The sequence below is a fragment of the Pholis gunnellus genome (assembly GCF_910591455.1).
Source record: "Pholis gunnellus genome assembly, chromosome: 15".
In the NCBI taxonomy this organism is placed as follows: Eukaryota; Metazoa; Chordata; class Actinopteri; order Perciformes; family Pholidae; genus Pholis; species Pholis gunnellus.
This window is the reverse complement of record NC_136542.1, coordinates 2334551-2357413: the sequence shown is the minus strand read 5'-3', so window position 1 is coordinate 2357413 and position 22863 is coordinate 2334551. Positions and strand designations below refer to the sequence as shown.

At 42.5% G+C, this 22863-nt stretch overlaps 2 protein-coding genes across 4 annotated transcripts; one reads left to right on the top strand and one right to left on the bottom strand.

Moving 5' to 3' along the window:
- Positions 1 to 231: 231 nt before the first annotated feature.
- Positions 232 to 3477, bottom strand: ckba (creatine kinase, brain a). Of its 2 annotated transcripts, XM_079174426.1 has the most exons (8): positions 3383 to 3477; positions 2806 to 3007; positions 1909 to 2063; positions 1698 to 1830; positions 1205 to 1376; positions 972 to 1095; positions 682 to 871; positions 232 to 568 (listed from the first exon to the last, which is right to left on the bottom strand). In XM_079174426.1, the coding sequence occupies exons 2-8, from the start codon at positions 2996 to 2998 to the stop codon at positions 390 to 392; spliced, it is 1146 nt and encodes a 381-aa protein (XP_079030552.1). In that variant the 5' UTR covers positions 2999 to 3007; positions 3383 to 3477; the 3' UTR covers positions 232 to 389. The 2 variants fall into 2 exon arrangements, with proteins under 2 accessions (XP_079030552.1, XP_079030551.1); XM_079174425.1 differs by having other exon boundaries at positions 1698 to 2063.
- A 712-nt stretch (positions 3478 to 4189) lies between these two features.
- On the top strand, positions 4190 to 18171 carry trmt61a (tRNA methyltransferase 61A; the record flags this gene model as incomplete). 2 transcript variants are annotated; one of them, XM_079174890.1, is made up of 4 exons in its annotated part: positions 4190 to 4314; positions 6902 to 7248; positions 11808 to 12074; positions 17540 to 18171. In XM_079174890.1, the coding sequence occupies 3 exons, from the start codon at positions 6918 to 6920 to the stop codon at positions 17833 to 17835; spliced, it is 894 nt and encodes a 297-aa protein (XP_079031016.1). In that variant the 3' UTR covers positions 17836 to 18171. The 2 variants fall into 2 exon arrangements, with proteins under 2 accessions (XP_079031016.1, XP_079031015.1); XM_079174889.1 differs by lacking the exon at positions 4190 to 4314 and adding an exon at positions 6767 to 6825.
- Positions 18172 to 22863: the final 4692 nt, after the last annotated feature.

The window sequence follows — 22863 nt, the reverse complement described above, 5'->3', positions numbered from 1 at the left end:
TCAGGGACCGATGTTTGCATCTTGTAGGTTCCAGTTGTAAGCGACCTGAAGACAAATGGCTTCCAGCTTAAGTTTGAAGACGACTAGTTTTAGGTGTCTACAGATTGAAAGCTTTGGTTTAAACTGGAGTTTGTAAATGTTATATGCTACATCTTACAAGTTGTCATGAAACAGTCAGAACATTAAACACTGAATGAGGAGATTCATGATATACGTAAGAAATCACAAAAGTTGAAACAGAACATTTTTTATTTTCATCCTCACAGGAACCTTTTCATCTTAAATACACAAACAAATCAAACTGATACAGAGTGTGTTTCAGGGACAGAGTCAAACATTCATTCAAATGGGGGGGGGGTGTAAAGGAGGTTACTGGTGTCGGGATGGTTCTACTTCTGGGCGGGCATGATGTCGTCGATGGACTTTCCCTTCTCCAGCTTCTTCTCCATCTCCACCAGCAGCTTGACTCCATCCACCACCATCTGCACCAGCTCCACCTCAGAGAAGCCCAGTCTGTCTGCGTTGGAGATGTCAAACACTCCGCCCACAGCGGCCGTGTCGACTCCACCTGATGGTGACGAGACAGAAGGTTTAGTCTCGTCTTGATGAACATAGACATTTAACAGTTTTAAAATACAAATATTACTATAGAATAAAGAGAAATATGAGGGGGGTACAAACCAGTTCCACGTTTCTGGAGCCTCAGCTTCTTGAGAACATCCTCAAACTTGGAATTTTTGCTCATGTTGGGAAGCTTCACGTGCACACCTGCACGCAGGCCAGTGCCCAGGTTAGATGGGCAGGTGAGGACGTAGCCCAGGTGCTCGTTCCACATGAAAGCATGGTTGCGCTCCTTGAACAGGGTCTCAATCTAAGCACAATAAAACAGGATAAGGTGCTTGTACAGCTCATTTAAACCAAACACCTTAAGAGTGGCTCATGTAAACGAAACCGTCACATTTCCTGCTAACCTTGGTGAGTCCGGTACAGAAGCGGTTGAACACTTCCTTCATGTTGCCGCCTTTCTGCATAGAGATCACACGCAGGTGGTCCTCCTCATTCACCCACACCAGGAAGGTCTTGTTATCGTTGTGCCTTTAGACAAAAATAATTACACTCTTTAGTTTCTTTGCAAATTAAATCTCCCAAAAGAAACCACACACACACACACGGTTGTGTGACGATAAAGATGATAAAGTCTCACCAGATGCCCCTGGCGTCGGGCCAGTCACGGCCCATCCCTGAGGCCAGCAGCAGAGGAGACACTGGCTTGTCAAACAGGAAGTGGTCGTCGATGAGCTGCTGCTGCTCGGCATCAGTCATGTTCTTCAGGGCGTAGTATTTTCCATTCAGGTCTCCGGTCAGGGAGGCCAGAGCTGCAGGGAGGGAAAGATCAGTTTGAAGATCCAACATTCAAACAGAAATATGTACAAATACATAAATTAAAATCGGTTCTCTAATCTGTTGTCATTCCTCGTACCACCACTAGAGGGCGCCCACAGCTACACAAAGGAGACCGAGCAGCATCATGTTGAGCATCACTGGTTCAGGCCACAGCCCTCTACACAAAGGAATCAGCACATCTACCCATCTGTATGCAGAGCACTTGGTACAGATTGCTTCTGTCCATGCTGAGTCACTGACAGACTGCCAGGTACCCTCTTTGTCAGCAGTAACAGGTTCTAGGGCCTCTTTACCTTCGATGGAGAGCTTCTCCACAGCACGCCTCTCTCCTCGGCTGCAGTGAGGCGGCAGACAGAAGCCACGGACACTGCGACCTGTTCGGACTCGGGAGCTCAGGACATAGTCTGGGTCGAGGTCATCACCACCCTGAGGAGGAGGACACGTGTTAGTTTCTCTGTTCAGAATTACAGTCAGCCATGTTAATTGAACAGAGGGCTGCGCTACCTTCAGGTTGGCAGGGTTGATGTCAGTCTTGTGCTTGTCTGAAGGTTTGTATCCTCCATGTCGGTCCTCGATCACGGGGTCCAGCAGCTCCTTGAAGACCTCGTATGTCTCCTCGTCTCCTGCGACGCAGCCCACGGTCATGATGAAGGGGTGGCCTGCACACAAAGGCAACAGGGTCACAGAGGGCAGACGGACTTCACATCCTCACTAACTCAATGTGCTGAATGTCATCACATCTCAGGATGGAGCTGCATTACTGTACCAGGATTGTCAACCCCTGTCTGAATGACACCATCTAAGGTGAAGCCTTTGGGCGTAGCCTTCTCTCTCAGCCTCTTGTACATGTCCAGGGTTAAGAACTTGGACATGTAGTTGTTGTGCTGACTGAGATCTGGGAAGTCTTCCTCAGCTGACGGCTTCTTCAGCGTCAGATTGGCCATACTCTTAGCACTAAAGAGAAGCACAGTCTGCAGGGTGAACCTGGTCCCTGCACTGCAGCAGGGACCAGGTCCACCTGAACACTCTGAATGGTTTAAACACTGTTGGGTTGATAGATTAATCTACACTGGGCTGTGTGCGTGTTATAAAACAGTGAAAGCAGCAGTGGATTATCCGCTGCCGCCCTGCATACATTATGCAATGCTGCTAATCTTTAACATTTGCTATAAAGCTGTGTAATATGCTGTGATAATGGAGGTCTATTTAGAGGAAGCTGACAGGGTTTCTAACGGACTCAGCTCTCAATATGTCTCTTAACGTTAGAGAGTTTATCCCTTCACAAGGTCGCAGTGCACAAAGCTCTCAGGGACAAAGCGCACAGCGCCGCTGCGGCCATTAGACGCGCTCGATCGCGCAGAACAGATGGCGGTTTCGCCGAAAAGCCGATTTTCTTTTTACCTGGGTTATCTATCCCAGTCTGAATGATATCATCCAGAGTAAATCCACTGGGTGTCTGTTTGCTCCTCAGCCGCTCGTACATAGCAGGAGTCAGGATCTTGGCCATATGATTGTTGTGTTTGCTGAGGTCCGGGTACTCCTGATCGGAGGCGTACTTCATCTTCTCCTGGTTGTGCGTGTTACCGAACGGCATGGCTGATCCCTGGGCGGAGGATGGAGGGAGACACGGTGAACAGTGAGGAACAGTCAAACATCGAGTCTGCTGCAGATTACTATGGAGGTTACGTTTAGCTCGTGTGACGATGAAACGTCATGCAGTGAACACGGTGTCCTGAATGCCGTTAAACAGGTGCAGAAATATGCAGCAGATACATTTTAGGGGAAATCGTATGCATAGTTTTATTTTATATTATTTCATTCATTAACATAAAATCCAACAGATAACGTTAATCTTTTCAGCGAAAATCGGACATATTCATAAGGCCATGAAACCGTGCAGACATCATTTAATTGATCAAATTCAAAGATTATTCGCCAGTGTGATGGAATTTGTCGTCAAATTAAATATTATTCCTACCTGTTGTCGTATTTGAGGACTATTGCTACCTGGGGCTGAGACAAATATCCCTATTGTTCCGACCGAGGAGCTCACTAAGCAGCAGCGTTCAGCAGATCTCCGGTCAGGCTTAAGACTTGAGATCGTAATTTATAGGAGACCGTCTCTCCTCCCATTGGTCAGAATCTGTAGTCAATTCATTTAATTGGACGCGCTCTGTGTGAAGCGGGGACTCCGTCTACATACACAGATTACACTACTAATTCAATAAATGCAATAAATAGAAATTTGCAAATAATATAAAATCCTATGATCCAATCCAACTGTTTATTTTTACAAGATCGATAACCTGTTTTACCAACATAACGTTCAATGAATTGGAACTGAGGGAAAGACTTCATTTATGTGACATCATTTATGTGTGTAAATGTATGAAACAACTAATCAAACTAAATCAAAGCTCTAGTTACATTTCACATCACAGATTTACATACAAATCATGTGGACTGTTTGTTGTAAATAAGTTTAAATTAGAACCAACAACAACAGTAAAATGCTACACTTGACAGCATCAGTAATTATAATCAAAAATAATATTATTGTAATATTAGTTACAAAAGGGTCCATTAGGAGGAAAGGTTTCTCATATTTTGGGGAGATTTCGTGCATACGTGACCATAAAGAAATGCATAGTCTGGAGGTGAAACGCAGATTTACAAATCATCCGTACTGCCTCTTTGAATCCACTTTGTCAGGGAAGGGAGTTTACTAGTTCATGGAGTACTTCTGCTTCCGGTCGTGTCTCCTCGACTTCCTCTGAAAACAACACCACGTGTGTGAGGAGAATGAATGGGTAGCTGTCAGCGCTGTAAACGTTCAACGACATTAAGAGCACAATTTACCGTTTAGCGTCCAACGGCTGTGTTCGTTTGAAACTCAGACGTCACGAGACGGTAGGTCGATATCCCGCCAACGGTTGTTTTACTTGCCGAGCGTTGGTTAGCTAGTTAAACGTTACGGAAGCTAACGTTAGCATGCTAGCTAGTTAGCAAGTTAAAACCAGCGTCCAACGTTTCAAACACAAAGCTCAGCAACGTTAGCACTCGTTCGTTATAGTTGTGCTTACAGACATTTATGCACTGTGACCTTTCTGTAGGTTTGAGGTCAGAAAGTGTAGAAACGATTTTTTTTAATTCAGAAAAGTTAAGTGAAGTTACTTATAATTTAACTGCATTAAAAATGTGACCCAATAACTATAACGTTAACGCTACCTATCAGTCTTCAATAACCGCTAACGTTAGCGTCAGTTGGGATAACCTCATCATCGTTAGCGTCAGTTGGCATTAACCTCATCGTCACTAAGTTAGCTAACGTAAACGTCAGTTGGGATAACGTTATCCTCGCTAAATTAGCGTCAGTTGGAATAACGGTATCCATGCTAAATTAGCTAACAGCGTCAGTTGGGATAATGTCATCGTGGTTAGCGTCAGTTGACATTAACCTCATCGTCACTAAGTTAGCTAACATTGGTGTCAGTTGGGATAACCTCATCGTTGCTAACGGTAGCTAACATTGGTGTCAGTTGGGATAACCTCATCGTTGCTAACGGTAGCGTCAGTTGGAATAACCCCATCATCTCTAAGTTAGCTAACAGCGTCAGTTGGGATAACCTCATCATCGCTAAAATAGCCAACAGCGTCAGTTGGGATAACCTCATCGTCGCTAAGTTAGCTAACAGCGTCAGTTGGGATAACCTCATCGTCAGTTGGGATAACCTCATCGTCGCTAAATTAGCTAACAGTCAGTTGGGATAATGTTAGCGCCAGTTGGGATAACCTCATCGTCGCTAAGTTAGCCAACAGCGTCAGTTGGGATAACCTCATCGTTGCTAAGTTAGCTAACAGTCAGTTGGGATAATGTCATCGTCGTTAGCGTCAGTTGGCTTAACCTCATTGTCACTAAGTTAGCCAACAGTGTCAGTTGGGATAACCTCATCGTTTCTAAGTTAGCCGACAGCGTCAGTTGGAATAACCTCATTGTCGTTAGTGTCAGTTGTCTTAACCTCATCGTCACTAAGTTAGCTAACGTAAGCGTCAGTTGGGATAACCTTATCGTTGTTAAATTAGCTAACGTTAGTGTCAGTTGGGATAACCATATCGTCCAATTAGCTAACATTTGCGTCAGTTGGGATAACCTTATCAGCTAAATCAGTTAACGTTACATAAAAGCCCATTAAATGTGTTGTGTTTAACTTTAGTTCAATTTAAACCTAACTAACCCCAATGAGTTAACTATCTGACTAAAACCTAAATTAACTTAAACCCAATCAACCCAGTAAACAGACTTCAACACAAACCCCAATTGTTTCCCCCAAAGCGACAACAGAAAGATAACAATAGTCATTGATTAATCTGACTCACATATTGTCAATGTTGTCTGCCATCGTGAATCCGTCCTGTCGCTGTCTCTCTCTGAAGTGAACTGTTAGTTTAACTCCAGCGGTTGGTAGAATGAAACGACAGTTATTCTTCAGTTTGTGCAAGTGGTAGTTAGGCTAGAGTTCAGGGTACGTTCAAGATTAAGTAACACAGCTAACTGAAAAATACATTTAGCTGTGTGTGTGTGTTATTTTTATATATATATATATATATATCCACACACACATCTGTGTTTAGGGGAAACGGAAAACAAATATGTTAACAAATGCAGTGATACTAATTTTTACTATGTTTATTTTCATACAATAAACTACTGTAGTAAACATCCTCCAACACCAACCTGTGTACGCTCCTGAACGCAACATATATGCTATGATGGAGACGCTAAAAACTTAACTAGAAAGTAAGCAAATAAGTCAAAATAATTAAAAGTACAGTATAAAAACAGCGACAAATCCTGGCTTCATGAGGAAAAAATGTCTACTTGTATAGAACGTGTGCTATTAAATAATATTTAATTAAAAATCCATTAATATGAGAACATTTGGGACATGACAGTTGGAGTTGATGAAGTACTGTTATGTAACGCCAATGCTGAAGTGCCTTATAACTGCATTCGTTCTAATGGACATCAGGGGGCGACTCCTCCGGTTACAAATGTATATGTTATACATGTTATGTACTAAATGAATATCATGCTGTATTGAAGAAGACTTGAAACTAGTAAACATTGTAAATATGAGTTTATGGTCTCACTCTAGTTTCAAGTCTTCTTCAATACAGCATGATGTTCATTTAGTAAATTATGGTCCATTTTTGAATAGAAACAAAAAAAGGTGGGAGGAAACTCTGGTTTGCAGGTCTTGGAGACGGTTATCTCAGCTTGAGACTCAAGGCTACATTAGCCGTAACTAGCATACTCCTTTTTTCCATGTCATTTGGGATGGTTGGTAACTTGTGAGCGTCTATGACGGTAGTAGGATTGCAGAGTTGGTTGTCCAAAAAATTGAAGTTTAAACCCCAAAGGTGAACATGACGGAGGATATTTTAAATGTTACACACAATGAGTTATTGCTGTTAATCTCCTCCCTCCTTGTCGCAGACTGACGGTGCTCACCATGAGTTTTGTGGAGTACTCGGACCTCATTCAGGACGGTGACGTCGCCATCGTCTACCTGGGCCATGAATCCATGACGCCGGTCAAGGTGCGGCATGGCGCCCAAACACAGACGCGCTACGGAGTCATTCGCCACTCCTCAGACCTGATCGGTAAACGCTACGGGTCGAAGGTAACCTGCAGCAAAGGCGGGTGGGTCTACGTGCTTCACCCGACGCCGGAGCTGTGGACCGTCAACCTGCCCCACCGCACACAGATCCTCTACACCACCGACATCGCCACCATCACCATGATGCTGGAGCTGAAGCCGGGCTCCGTCGTCTGCGAGTCAGGTGAGGGTCACTTCAGATTCAAGACAAATGTGTCGGTCGAGGATTAAATCGATGAAAAGCATGACATAGTTGGTAGAAAGATAGTCCACTGCAAATGGCAGGAATGTTTGGTTTAAGAGAGCAATACAGTTCATGAGCATCATTGACAGGATAGCACATATAAACAAACAGTTTCTGCATATTTTTTGGGAGAATGGAAATAGCAGAACTAAATAAATTGGCATTGAAAATAATATAAATTGCTTTTTAAAAAGCCTCTTTGATCAGCTGTAAAATGCATCTTCTAGAATAGGATGCATTGATGGAGAGTAAACTAGCCAACCGTATATAAAGGAGTTACAATGCAACACACACATTGATCAACACAAAAACATCAGATATTGCATTTACTTTTGTTCTTTTTTGCTGATAATACTTGCATACTTGCACAAAGGTTTTCAATGCAGGTTCATTCACAGTGGAGTATTTTCAGAGTGTTATATTAGTACTTTTACTTTAAGTAGAGCATCTGAATCCTCCCTCCACTGGCTCAAGTAGGGGGATGGGATATGTTGCTTTATAGCAGCCTATCTTTTCTTATATAATCTTTTCTACTGCAGCTTTAAGAAGCGCCTGATTTAAATCGTCCCGTTCACACCTTTTTCAGTCACATGTTTTGTTCCACAGAGCCTCAGCTGGTGATATTGGACATCATGTGATAGCTCGCAGATGTGCCCGAGACAATTATGTAATTCAGTGTTTGTTGACAATGTCACTTCTTGTCTCTCGCCTTCAGCTCCATTTGTTTAATTGCGGTCACTCCAAGTGTGTTGGTGTGTTTTCGGGCTAGCTTTAGCTGCATTTTCTTCCAGGCCAAGGGCAGTGATGGGGGATGGGGGATGGGCGAGCATGTTAAAATGCGTGTGGTGGTGCAGTGCTCAATCATGTTTTACTGCTGCCAGCCCAGCCCTGCGAATGTCACTTTATTGATTGTGTGTGTGTGTGTGTGTGTGTGTGTGTGTGTGTGTGTGTGTGTGTGTGTGTGTGTGTGTGTGTGTGTGTGTGTGTGTGTGTGTGTGTGTGTGTGTGTGTGTGTGTGTGTGTGTGTGTGTGTGTGCGTGTGTGCGTGCGAGAAATTGGAAGGGTCTCCTGGGTGATGAATGAGCTCAGTAGGAAATCGGTTTAGTCAGCAAGAAGGCTGCACTATGCCCCGGCATCACATTACTCTGGTCTTTTCTTTTTTTTTATGCATATTTAACTCTTGCACATGCATTAGATTAAAACCATCACTGAAAGTCTTATCATGTTTTTATTCAGAGGATTAATGGTTTAACTATCGGATGGTTTATTAAATGACTTGCTGGTTGCAGCATTTTATTAGCTGCACATAACAACACTTGAGTATCGTTCTGCGTCGTTGAGGCGCTGATCAGCGTTTAGTTCGTCACAGTGGTGACTCTTTAACCAGTACATGCTGTATAAACATGCAGCGATTAGAGGCGATAATTCTGTTGGCTGTTCTCACTTGCTGAAGGAGCATCTGGTCATGTAGAGGAGTCACCTTGGCTGAGTGTTTACTGTATGGTGTATTTTTTTGATTCAGTATACTCAGCAGATGCTCACTGGAACTCAAGGGCTTTGGAGTCATAGTATTGAGGTTGCACAAATATGACAAGTTCAACCGGCCCAGGGGGCTCACAGCTGGTACAGGACCAAAGAGACCAGAGTCTCAGTCCAGGTGGTCGTGCTTCTGGCTTATATTTATACTTATACGATATGAAACTAGCGATAATCATGTATAATCTTTAGTAGCATGCTAAATAATCGCTTAGTATGCAGCGATACCAGATTATGCAGTCGTGCGTCCGTGAGTGAGTGTGCACCTCTGTCTGTCCACGGCTAGTCTCGCATTCTGCTGCAGCAAACTGCTAAATGTTTTGGGGGCCAAGTTCTGATAAAAACATGATAAAAACCAACCTTTTGTTGCAGCCAATATATTGGGGCCAGTATTTAGATCAAATGTCTCGTCCGCTGCAGATTATAATGGAGACAAAACATTTTTGTTGATCTAGTTTCATCTCTTGGCGGCAAATTTGTTTACAGAAGCGTTTCAATATTTACATGAATTAAATTATTTGACATTCAGTGGATTTGTGTGATTCTTGGTTTTTAGAAAATGGCAGCTTTATTACAGATATGTGTATTATTTAATTTGTCCAACGACGACAGTGCGTTACTGAAGTCTACAGAGACAGAAGTGGGTTAACGATTGGAGGACTTTACTCTCTTACTTTCACTTTCTCTTTTTTTTTTTTTTTTTTGACATGTGGCCTAGTTTTTGCTTCTCATCCAGGAAACCACTCTGATGAAATCAGCTTTATTGGCCATGTACACGTACGCATACAAGGAGTTTGAATCCGGTTTTCACGTTGCTCTCAACGTACATATGTGGAATATAGAAATAAACAAGAAACATTTAACTATGTACAATATAAATATATATCCATAAGTGTAAGTGTGTGTGTGTGTGTGTGTATATATATATATATATATATATATATATATATATATGAACAATACCAATGGATTTGAGATATTAGTGCAGAATGGTGCAGCGCGCTCATTAAAGGGCAGTTTGTCATCATTTGTGTGATAGTCTGCTCTTCACACCGACTAACTGAAGTGGAAACACAGACTGTCTTTGTGTGAAGGAGCTGCTGGTTAATGTGGCCACCAAGTCCTCGAGCTGACACACGTAGGAGAGGTCAAACTAAGTTACATTTCCTCTATGAAACCCTGAAGTACTCGTCGATACCACTTCCTTTATTTCATGAACCGATGCAGCACAACACCAAATATGGGAATACTTGTACCAATACAATGCTAATTCTTTAGCCATGCTACCGACTCTCTGCTGATCAATAAAAATGCAATTTTTACAACAAAGGTTAAACATTTGTGCTCTATAATCACATTTCAATTAGTATTTCAACAGTCATTTTGATAATTCATTCTTCATTTTAACCATTTAAAAAAAAAAAATACAACCACTCAGTAGTTAAGATTTGCTGATTTTTGTTTTCTTTTTGTAAATTGAATATCTTTTTGAATATTGATCAGATATCTCACCATTTTATAGACAAAACAATTAATTAAATAATCAATAGTAATTGACATATTATCTGTCATGTATAGCCTCATACTCACCGTCTAAATATATATATATATATATATATATATATATATATACACCAGAGAACTATGGTAGTTTATGTGGCATTCAGTTATAGGAAATAGCATTTCACAAATAAATAAATAAATGTGGTCTCATCCATTTTATGTTCCAAAAATTGAATACATTTAAAAGAGGGATTTAAAAAACAATCTAAATCTTTGTGGGCTCCCGTCATCTAACTCTCCACCAGATTACAGAGAAATCTCTGCCAGCTGCAGAGAAATGTTGCTGAGTAAACGACAAACGATAGGAATGAAAACTGACTTCATGAAATGAATGAAACTTTAATCCAAATACGACAACACCAAAAACACAAAACTGTAGTTTTAATTTCAGGACTTGTATTATGTTTTGATAGTCACTGCATGTATATCAACATAAAACCAGTGAGGACAATCAGCACAGTTAGATAAAATAACCTAATGAGGTAATTTAAGCAGAAAGGTCCGTCTGTCTGTCTCCCCCTCCCCCCTGTGGTTATGTAACAGACAGCTGTTTTTGTCTGCATGTTTAAATTTGCATATTCTCATTCCTTCAGTTTATAACACCCTCCACAGTTTCCTGCTTGTATCCGGCTCAGCAGTGAGAGGTTTTTAGCTAGTCAGAGTGCTGCTGTGGGGTAAACATAGCCCTCTTTGTCGCCACACGAACAAAGGCGGCGGTGATGTAATATCAGGAGAAGAAGAAGAAAAAGGGGGTGGGTGGGGTGGGGGGGTCTGCTGGCTTCTAGCTGTGCTCTCGATGCTTCATCCCCCCCCTCGTCCTTAACAGCAAGTCACATGACTGGTGCTATTCTGCTTCTCGTGCAATCACACATCACTCTGACAACCAGAGCTCTGCACACTCAGAGATGTAGCGTCCTCTCATCAGTGGAGAGAGAACCAGAGAGTGTCTGTGAGACGCAACAAAGACCGACGTTTGAGGTTTTATTAGATAACACGCCTTCATTTCCACTCTGGAGGAGAGTCGGAACCTCTTTCTGGAAACACATTTTCCCCAAAAACAGTTTTGACATCTTCAAGCATCTCAAATCCAAAACCCAAAGATATTTAATTTACCATCATCGAAGACTAAGAAGTGCAGAAAATATTCATATTTCAAAGACTGAAACCAGATGACGATGAATCGATTATAAGAAATAGTTGCCGATCCATTTTCTATGATCGACTAATAATTACAGTGGATACGGTTTCAATTAAAAAAAAGAAATAACAAACACTTTAAATAATTATAATACATTGCTAAACACTGCTAAACCCACTGAGAATTGGTGCCCAACTCTCCAGGTCTACACAGCTTTTTGTCCTCTTGTGTCCCATTATTTTATTCTTCAACTGTGTCGTAGGCACCGGTAGCGGCTCGCTCTCGCACGCCATCCTGCGCTCCATCGCCCCCTCGGGTCACCTGCACACGGTGGAGTTCCACGAGCAGCGGGCGGAGAAGGCGGCGGAGGAGTTCAAGGAGCACCGCGTGGATCGCCTGGTCACCGTCAGGAACCAGGACGTGTGCAAGGACGGCTTCGGGGTGACCGGGGTGGCGGATGCCGTCTTCCTGGACATCCCCAGCCCCTGGGAGGCCGTGGGACACGCCAAGGCTGCCATGAAGAGACGAGGTAGGACTCTCTAACTCGGTTTCTTTCAACCTTTTCTGAGCCGCGGTACAGAAGTGTCCATATTTGGAACAAGGAAGAGTGACGTATACGTCTCTGGTAGAGACCTGTCAATCACCGTGTAGCCCCGCCCTAAAGCATCCCCTGCTTTATGGTCTGTTTGACTCTAAATGGACCATCATTTACTAAATGAACATCATGCTGTATTGAAGAAGACTTGAAACTAGAGATTGAGACCATAACCTCATGTTTACAATGTTTACTGAGGTAATAAATCAAGAGAGAAGTAGAGTCATTTTCTCATAGACTTCTATACAACCAGAGGAGTTGCCCCCTGGTGGTCAGTAGAGAGAATGCAGCTTTAAGACACTTCTTCAGAACTGGAGGTTGCTGCCTGTTTAGCATCGATCCATTTTCTACTGGATGCCAGTGATTTCCTTTTCACTGTATTCTATATCAGACGATACTCAAAGGCCAAGTGTTGATCTCAATATTGGGACTGTAAAAGTCAGTGCCTCCCTCGCCTTGATGCACGTTAGCTCTCCAGTAAAAACACTGATGTTTGCTACACGCGTCCTAAACTTTGGTCGATTAATTGGCAGCTATTGTAATAATTGATTGAAGTACATTTTGAATGCCAAACATCTGCTGCTTTCAGCTCCTTCAATGTGAGGATTTATTGCTTTAATTTGTCTTTTTTAGCTACCAGCTACTTAAACTGGCATTAAATGAACACCTGGGTGAATGAATGACTGGAGGTGTGTGTGTGTGTGTGTGTGTGTGTGTGTGTGTGTGTGTGTGTGTGTGTGTGTGTGTGTGTGTGTGTGTGTGTGTGTGTGTGTGTGTGTGTGTGTGTGTGTGTGTGTGTGTGTGTGTGAGAGAAGGCGTTTTATGGCGAGAAACACTCACCATCCCCTGATGTTGACTTTCCTGTGACTCAGGAACATGACTGTGACATGACCCCTCTGCACTCAAACAGCGTCCATCGATCCGAGCCGACGCAGCTCTCATTAACTCTTCGACCTTGTGTTACTGTTTGTTCTCGGTCACAGAATAAACTCATGTTTGGTGTTTCTGTGACGACCAGAGGAAGCAGCAAGTCCGGGCAGGTCGTCGGTTCACTGAAGGGGGTCAGAAGTAACATTTTATGTGAACACGGAGCTGCTTCCTGTTTCACGGTCGCACCGAGTCTGTACATAGTCACAAGTCACACTGGTGGAACAGGGCGTGTAATCTGGAAGCTAATCTCATTTGTCTCACTGATCGTGGAAACATTCATGATGACATTGATGAAGAAAACTGTATTAGACGCGGATCTGTGTCGTACACAATCTGCTGAAAAGAGGTCAATATTGGCACGAGTGGTGTCTTAATATATCGGCACTGATGTTAACGGACGTATTTAAAAATGAAATATTAATATCATGTAAATATTCCAGCGCCTCTTAAATCATTTAACAGCTGTGGTTACAGAATCTCTCTCCACCTCCCTCAACTCGGATTTTGAATCTAATTAATTTGTAAAGAAACGCACAATAAACAAAGTTAAAGATTCATTTTGACTAATAGAATTAGTTTTGTTTTATAGCATCGATATCATGAACTATTTTGGCTATAATCCTGATATCGTGACGGATCTAACTGATGGCGCTACGTTTTTCTGACCGCGTGTGTTTGATAGAAGGAAAAAAGCCTGAATATTGAATATCTTAATGGATTAGAAAAGGTAATATCGCACGCTGCCACCAGATCTATTCATCCAATGAACTAACAAAAAGTGAGTGACTCGACACAGTTAAGATGCACAGGATCAGTGGTTCATGAGTACTTATTATTATTATTATTATTATTATTATTATTATTATTATTACATGCTCACGTTCCCGCGGCACATTAATGCAGCGAGATTTAAAAAAGTAAGCCCCAATATGAAGAGGAATGCTGCTCTCCCTCCTCCTCCGTGAATCCCTTTTATGGTGCCACTGCTACATATTCCTTTCATGAGCGATTGACCCACACACACACACACACACACACACACACACACACACACACACACACACACACACCAGAGATACAGATAAATAGAGTGCAGCCATTGTAGAAGCAGTCCCATGACCATACAGGGTTATGCTGCAGGGAGAGAGAGCTGGTGACTGAGGCTCCACAAGGAAAGGCTTGATTTACTTCCCACTGCTCACACTGGGTGTTTTCCCCAGAGAGCCGGGGGCAACCACTGCCGCACCCCCAAAAAACAAGTCACCTGTGAAAGTGCTGAGGTGTTTTTGTGCACCTGACTCAATAAAATAAGATATAACTTTATTAATCCAGAAGGAAATTCTTGTACAACAGCACTCAAATCTCACCTATTTAAATTATAAGTGATGCCAACACTGATATTGAAATGTAATATTGCACGGTGTTGGATAATAAGTGCTGTTGCACACGGTGTAGCTGTGGAAGCCAGCCACAGATTTAGCAGATGAGTTGTGTGCGGAGTGGAAACGACAGGAGGCAAGACGTATCACCCGCAGCCCAAATTCATCACCTTGTTGACTGACTCCAGATCCGTTCTCGGGCTCAAGAAAGAAAAAAACAAAACGTTGCTGAGAGCTGCTTTACTGCAGTGGACAGAATGTAATTCTTCTAATGTTTTGGCCCGCGGCCCGTCCTGGTCTCTGAGAAAGGATGCTGATCACCCCTCCCTCCCTGCTGGTTTTAAGACTCTTATGCAACAGTAAAGCAAACATGTCCCCGTGAACTCAAACACTCATCGACCCGATAAGGAACCCAAGTTTCACGCATGTATAAGCTATCGGTGGTGGACGTACGGTTGACACTCGAGGCTATTAATAATGCCTTGAGACGCCTTTGTGTAATCATCAACCCGACCCCTCCCTGTGCGTTGGTCCTGGTTGCTGGGAGTTGTGTTTATTGAGGTCTCGAGGGAGAACACTGGTCCTGTTGGCTAAAGGAACGCCTGCTATCTGAAACATCCCAGAGTTTACCAGACGGGTCGGACTCTTCAACAAGGCTGCCCTCTGCAGACTCCTTCTTCAGTTCAGTCTGTCACTGGGTTTGATGGAGGTTTGTGTCTCTGCAGATTATTCCCCTCTGAAGTGTAAATTCAGATTAAATGAGCAGATTGCAGCACAGCTGTCACCAAATAGGTGAAAAAACAAATCAAGTTGTGTAACAGAATTTCAACAGGAACCGATGTCTTGAACTAGTTTACTGTTGTGTGTGTGTGTGGTGCCTCAAATACAAAGGTGTTCTTCTCTAGGTACCTAAAAATCATGCTGTATTAGAGATAGAAAACGCATGAAAAGAATTACCATTTCTAATTATAAATTCACAAATTTGCCTCAAGGGCTGTCCTCGCTGAAAGAAATTCTTAGTCGACAAACACTCATATGATTTTTAACGACTAATCGATTTAATCGACAGATCTGTGAAACTGAGTTCCTCCTCAAAGAATCAAACAAAAACACCACTTTTAAATCTCTCAGTTGGCGACTAGCTGGTGAACAAAGTAGAGCATTTAGCAGCTACAGAGACAGACGTTTCCATCAGACGGGGGTGGAGACCAAAAATAGAGCAAACACGAGAGAGAATATTGGACGTATCATGAAGGTGCTGTTAAAATAACTAATTCATATGCTACAATTTCATCACATCAGAGTTGAACCAACACTTGAGTAACATCTCCACCAAGAGAAGACGACATTAACTCCTCTCCTGAGAGAGCTGTTGAGCAGAAAACATATAGAAACTCTATTTGTTTCGTTAACCCCTCCCCTCCCCAGATGTTCTGGTCAGAGTCACATTCTTCAGGTCAGCCAGTGAGCGTTTCCTCTGCTCGGCGCTCCGACCTCCCCGCCGCGAATCACCGCAGGGTTTCGTTTAGAGACGAGAGGCCGGAGCCCAGAGGTGATCTGTGTTCATTAGAGCGCCGGTTCATCCCCCGATGATCCACAAACCTCGGCCCGGAGCCCAACGGGTCACAGGCCTGCTTTGTTAAGGAAAACAATCTGCTTTAAAAGGGCCTTTTGGGTGTAAGAAAATCTAATTATTAATAGTAGTAGTATCACAGGTTTTCCCACAAGAGACCAAATGTCTCCCGAGTCTGTAGTAAGTTGATTTATTTTGGTCCATGGCTGTTTGTTTTTTAAGCGTCATTCTTACAAAGATAACAATGAAAACACCGTCTGCTCTCCTTTTTGAGATAATGCTTTTAAGGAAGGTTTGATTTTGGCCCAAAGTGTCAGAATAATCATGCAAGGATGATAAATCATCTTTTTGAGTAGTTTTATTCATAAACTTTCAGTTTATTCTCTCAAACAGCCCCCGATAGACGACGAGGGGAACATGATTCTGGGTTAAGTGGATCTGCAGTGATCTTGTCTTCATGTTTTAAGAGAATCACTTAGAGATAATCACATCAGGCTCCTGGCGCTATATATGTTCCCAATTATGGTTCAGACCATGCCGGTGTTTGTGAAGACCAAACATTATTGCATCTGGTTGGTGTACATTTTCACAGCAGAAGATTTTAAAGTAAATCTTGCAGGTTAGCATGTTATCCTCAACACGCTGGAGCAGTCGTCTCCTGCAGGCAGTAGCAGTGTTAACGCACTATAACGTCCATCCTGAAGAAACCTGACAAAGATAAATGAGGTCAGAAACCAATAAAACACTGCAGATGTTCAAACTCACCTGGGATTGCCAAATGGAGTTAATGGACCTGATGTTGTGCTAACTTGTTAGCTATTAGGAAGGCTCACAAGTACTGTATACTAACAATAATCAAGCTACTCCTGTTTAGACACATTCATATTTTAGTGTTTGATTGCTTGTTTGTTTAATGTTGCAAAAATTGTACCAAGACGACTTTGCTCTGCAGATTATTCTACGAGCGAAACATCGGCTAGCATGTTAGCATATTGTTAGCGTTAGCTGAAATGGGAATTGAACATTGCTACTCCGTTTAGCTTCAGTCTTTTATTCAGATGTTCAAATTAACATGGATACATTTGGTTGAAAAGTGACCGTTTTAAGTATTTTAATGTGTACTAATATTAGTATAGCATCCAATTGTTCTGAGACATTTCAGTCAAAAACACAAATGTGAACCTCGCGGTGGTAAGATCACCAAAGTCTCCATGATTCAACCTTAGAATGAAGCTTAAGTCGGACACTATATCGGATGTGTCAACAATAAGGATCGCCCACTAACCCGGGGCAAGTCAAATGCAACGTCGGGCTGGTAAATCTAGCGATTCGCTTGCCCAATCGGGCAACCGTGACATCTGTGTTGAGAGTTGTAAATGCGTAGTACCGATCGGGCACACGTGAGAAAATGGCGGCGGGTAAAGCGACCATTTCAACGATCCTGGAAACAGGAGTTTTGTGGAGCCCGATGTCGGCCGTTAAACTGTCCTCTCTCTCTCTCTCTCTCTCATCTCCAGGAGGTCGGGTGTGTTCGTTCTCTCCGTGTATCGAGCAGGTCCAGAGGACGTGCGAGGCGTTGGGGGATCAGGGCTTCGAGGAGATCAGCACCCTGGAGGTCCTGCTGAGAGTCCACGACGTGCGAACCGTCTACCTGCCGATGCCCGACTTCGGCCCAGACCCCTCCGCTCAGACTCGGCCCGACGCCGGCGACATAAAGCCTCCGACCTCCGTCGCCTTGAAGACCACGACCCTGCCCAGAGAAACGCAAGGTCACACAGGGTACCTCACCTTCGCCACCAAACCAAGAACCTAAAGCGGTTTCTCTTCATGTTTTAGCTCCAGTAAACAGGGACGTGGTTTATCAGCTCTCTGCCTCGCTCCGGTGTATTTTCCATCTACATTAATAAGACTGTGATAATCCAGCGGGGGCACCAGGCTCCTCCAGGTCCCGACTGGCACTGCAGCACCGAGAGGATTTACAGTTCTGCGTTACATAATTTTATCCTCCTGTCACTCGGCACCGGTTTGTTGCTTGCATCAAGCAAGAGTGAGTTTCATTTGAGAAGCGTTTACTCTACTTTGTCTCCCCTTTTATAAAAATCCATTTTTAATCAATTGTTTCTGTTGTTTGGGGAAGAAATGTTTTCATTTGTATCCTCTTTCTTTGCACTTTTGTATTCAAGTAAATACAATAAATGTGTGAAAAGATTCATGTTTTTCTTGATTCTATTGCACCACAAGAAGAGAAGTACAGTAACTCAAAGGTTTAATCCCTTCACTGGCTGATATGAAGTGTGTTTAAGTGCCCTTGAGCAAGACATCGCTCACCCAGCAGCTCAATCAACAATAACAGTGTTTGTAAAGCTCATTTATTGAACATTAATTTTTCTCTGTATGTACAAAAACTAGACTTTTTCTGGAGCTTTCGACTGCATCACACAGTCTTCATCGACAAATGCTCAGTTCACCGTGGATACAAAGTTTTAAATGTGTTGAATTGGTGGGTTAGCTTAGCATACATGGACATCTTTAGGAAAACAAACCTTAGTGACCTTTAGTGATGCTGGAAGGTTTGACAGAGACGGGCTAGCTGTTCTCCCCTGGTTCCAGTCTTTGTGCTAAGCTAACTGGCTGCCGGTTGCAGCTTCATTTTGAACGATGGTATCTTATCTTTTCTTCTAACTCTCTGCAAGAAGACAAATAAGTGCGTTTACCCCGAAATGTCAGACTATTCCTTTAAATTAAAGCCGCCTTTTTCCTTAATTGAGAAAAAGTTCAAACTTTACTTTTCAAGACCTTTTCCACAATGTTTAAGAATAAATACATACAATATAAACGGGCAACAGTAAAGAGACAAAGCTTCTTTATTAAACTATCCTCTTGTTCGCAGCATGTTTTAATGTTCCCGTTGACTCGTCAGCGTCTCCCTCTGAAGCTCGGCACCAAAAAAGGCAGAAGAGACGTCTGCAGTTAAACACAGAAGACACAGAGGAGCTTCTGCTTTTGTCCTCCCAGATCAGATTCTCACGTAACCAAAACCAAACGTGAGATTTCCCATTCCCCCTCTCCTGACAAAAAGAGATCCGGTGCACCGAGAAGCACCGGAAAATCATTACTGCTGTGTTTAATTTTGAACTCTTGGTTTTCCCCGTTAGTCTTTCTTTACAAAAGCTTCTCGGGAAGATATTCAGTGTTTAAAACGGGAGAAATCTGATGCTCATTGTGACACATTTCTATCTGATAATATCTCATTAAATCAGGCCTGTTGTTGTTGTTTCTCCACCTGACTGCTGCTGCTGCTATTAGTCAGAACCTCCTGCTGCATTCAGAGGCAGTCGGGGCGTTAGAGGGGCTGTTAACGGTATAATCCCCGGGGTTTACCGCGGGTTATAAAAAGCGTTTAAGTCGGCTGTGTTGGACAGGTTTGGTGTGTGTGTGTGTGTGTGTGTGTGACAGAGTGCCAACAGACAGTTTTACACTTCTTAACAAAGCCAAAGACCAATCACAGGTGGAAAAAAAAAATAGAATCCGCATTCTAGATTAGACTTGATTGTCTGGACTAGATTTAATCAATTACCACAGCTCTTCTTCTGTGGTTTTAAGCTTTCAGCGCCTTGTCTTTATCGTCTGGTTGTGCAAGAGCCAATCGGTATGTTTTACTATCAATACTTACACCAATATTCATCTGCAAAGAGGCGGAAAATCAACTAGAAATTTAGTAAAAACTTGACAGCAGGAAATGAGTCACAGGAAGTTGTTGTGAGAAGTTAACGGAGCATAAATTAAGCCCCAGCTGGTAACTGGTAGAAACAGTAGAAGTGTTTAAATTGGAGGAATGACTGATTTGGTGTCTTTTGTTTTCGTGTGTGTGTGTGTGTGTGTGTGTGTGTGTGGTGTGTGTGTGTGTGTGTGTGTGTGAGAGTGTGTGTGAGAGAGAGAGTGTGTGAGTAACGTTCCCTGTCGAGGAGGTGGATGTTACTGTGATTAAACCTTACCATTCATCTTCTTGTTGTGTTAAAAGAGACAGAAAATGTTAACAGTGAGTCCTAAAGATGATTCAGTTTGTGAAAGTCACACCAAGTAAGGAAATATAACTACTAAGGTACCTCTTTTCCTTCTTTCCCTCGTCAGATAAAGTATTTAATTAATTCATCATCTAAATCAGCAAATATGTGTTTATACCATATACTGTATATAAGACACAGCCGGACTCGTCGTGATGTCACCAATTGGTGTTTTGAAGCCTTGAGTTTGACATTTTGGCCGTCGCCATCTTGGATTTTTGCCACCAGTGAACAGAAGTGACCATATTTGTATTGCAGAGTGATGTAGAGACCTGTCAATCACTGTAAGCCCCGCCCTAAAGCATACCCTGCTTTATGGTTTGTTTGACTCTAAATGGACCATCAATTACTAAATGAACATCATGCTGTATTGAAGAAGACTTGAAACTAGAGTTTGAGACTATAAACTCATGTTTACAATGTTTACTGAGGTAATAAATCAAGAGAGAAGTAGAGTCATTTTCTCATAGACTTCTATACAACCAGAGGAGTCGCCCCCTGGTGTACATTAGAGAGAATGCAGCTTTAAGACACGAAGCATCGACTTCACTTTACAGAACCAGATGTTGCTGCCTGGTTAATACAAAATGCAATTAGTTGGAGATAATTAGCTTTATAACCAGTTGAAGCTGTACTAATGAATCAGGTGGTGGAGACCCAAAACAGAGCTGAAAGAGAGAGAAATATACATCCAAACCACTGCATGCATTTGAAGATGTAAATCTGCAACTTGGCTGCTCTTTTGGGTAAAAAACTCCCACATGCAACTTCTAATCACTAGGAGGCTGATGAGAATGTTACTCTACCCTCCGTTAAATAAACACGAGCTTCTCTGGGCAGCTTCCAGAAAACGCAGTCATGTAATTGAGTGAAAGCTGGATAAACGCCCCCGAGCACTCAGTGAGTCGTCCCACCATGCAGACCTGAAGCAGCAGGCGGCTCCGGAGGGTCCTAATCTGTTTCGGGGCCGAGGCCGAGAATAGCCGCTCTGATCTGCTGGAAATCCTGCCTCTTAATCAGCTTGTCTCGTGGTGTCCTGAGCCGAGCGCTGATGCCCGGCCAACAACCAGGCCTGACGCAACGCTGTCAGAGAGCGAGCACGAGATGTGACGGGCGGCACCCGACCAGATAAGGGCGAGAGGGCGTGAGGGCGTGAGGGCGTGAGGGCGTGTCAGGCCTCCTAAGTGGACTCAAAAACTCAGAGTCATCGCTTTAAAGGATGTAGCTGCAGGTTATCTTAGCAACTGAGCTATACTGGTGCACAGAGAGGAGGGCGTTAATTATTTATTTTTAGCTCCTAAACGTTCCACTGTGCTCACCAGCTGGGCGGCTATTAATAAAAAAAAAAGAAATCTTTTGTTTTACACAAATATTTTACAGTTAAAACTTGTCTAGTAGAATTAAAGGCGATAAAGGGATTTTATGTTTATACTTTCTAATCATATAATGAGATGTAAAATGCACAAAATAGGATTCAAAAGGCAACTTGGAGCCGCTTTCAAGACTAAAATAGTTTTTTTGGTAACTAATGGAGCTTATGGTTCTGCTGTTCCTCTACAGTATGTGATCCTATCTGTTTTCTTTTAACCCCTTTAATCCTGGTGGGACTAAAAGAGAAGGAGAGGAAAGCAGCGATGATGAGATTAGAGGCTGAAGAGAGTAAAGCTTCTGTTGCTGCTCCGTGCTTTTGAATAAACCTCTTACACAAGTCGTCATTTCGCTGTCAAAACAGCAGCACAAATGGATTTTAATGTGATCAATAAACAAAGTAACAATAAAAACGCACGGTGTGCATTTCTATCTCTGCAAAAAGCTTCAAAATAAAGACATGAACATCACTGCACATGATATATAAACTGACTAAATAATAATTACACATTTAAAAACTGGATTTATTGAGAAATACAGATTTCAGGTATTTCTGGATAAAGACGTTGGTCTGTCTCAACTGCCCCGATTACAACATCTAGTTACATGTTCATGGTCTCCTGAGGATGAGAGTTATTTTATCATTCTTTTTATGACTATGACTGAACCCGACTCATACCCACGACTTTAACGTCAGACTGACCGAACACAACGAAAGACATTCTGAGTTCTTTGTTTACTTTTAGATGGCGACGTGCAAATACAACAAATAGCTTATTAGCTTATAGTTTAAAGTGTGTACAAAGGAAACATGATCATTTCTCTGCAGCTCCGTCTGACAGGAACATGTTCATCTTTTCATTTGAGGATCTACCATTGATGGTGATAATAATAATAACATTATAATCTCTGTGACCCAGTTTCAGTGAGGGACAAATGTTTCCACACTGAAGGCCACAGGCCTCCTCTGTGGTCTAATTACTGGATGAAATATTGATGAGCGGCCTGTTTGAATCCGTTCCAGCTGCCTCCTCGATTACTATCGATCCATTTTGTGACGGAAAGCCGATGCTGCTCCGTGTCGTGTTTTATAATTCTGTATCTAATCTGCAATATTTAATTTGGACATATGCACGTCCTCTTTCTACTTGTTTTGTGTGTAAATAAATCATTTACTCACTTTCCATCTTGGAAAGCTACAACTTCATAAATAAGGCTGGAATAGAGATCGTGAATTATTGATTGATGCATTAATGTACAAATAAATTAATGAAACATGTTTTTCACAATTTCCCAGATTCAAAAGTGATGTTTTCAAATTGCTTGTTAAAAAGCAGCAAATCCTCACATTCAATATATATCAGATGTTTTACTATTTTAGTTCAACGCAGGTCAGTCGGTCGTTACAC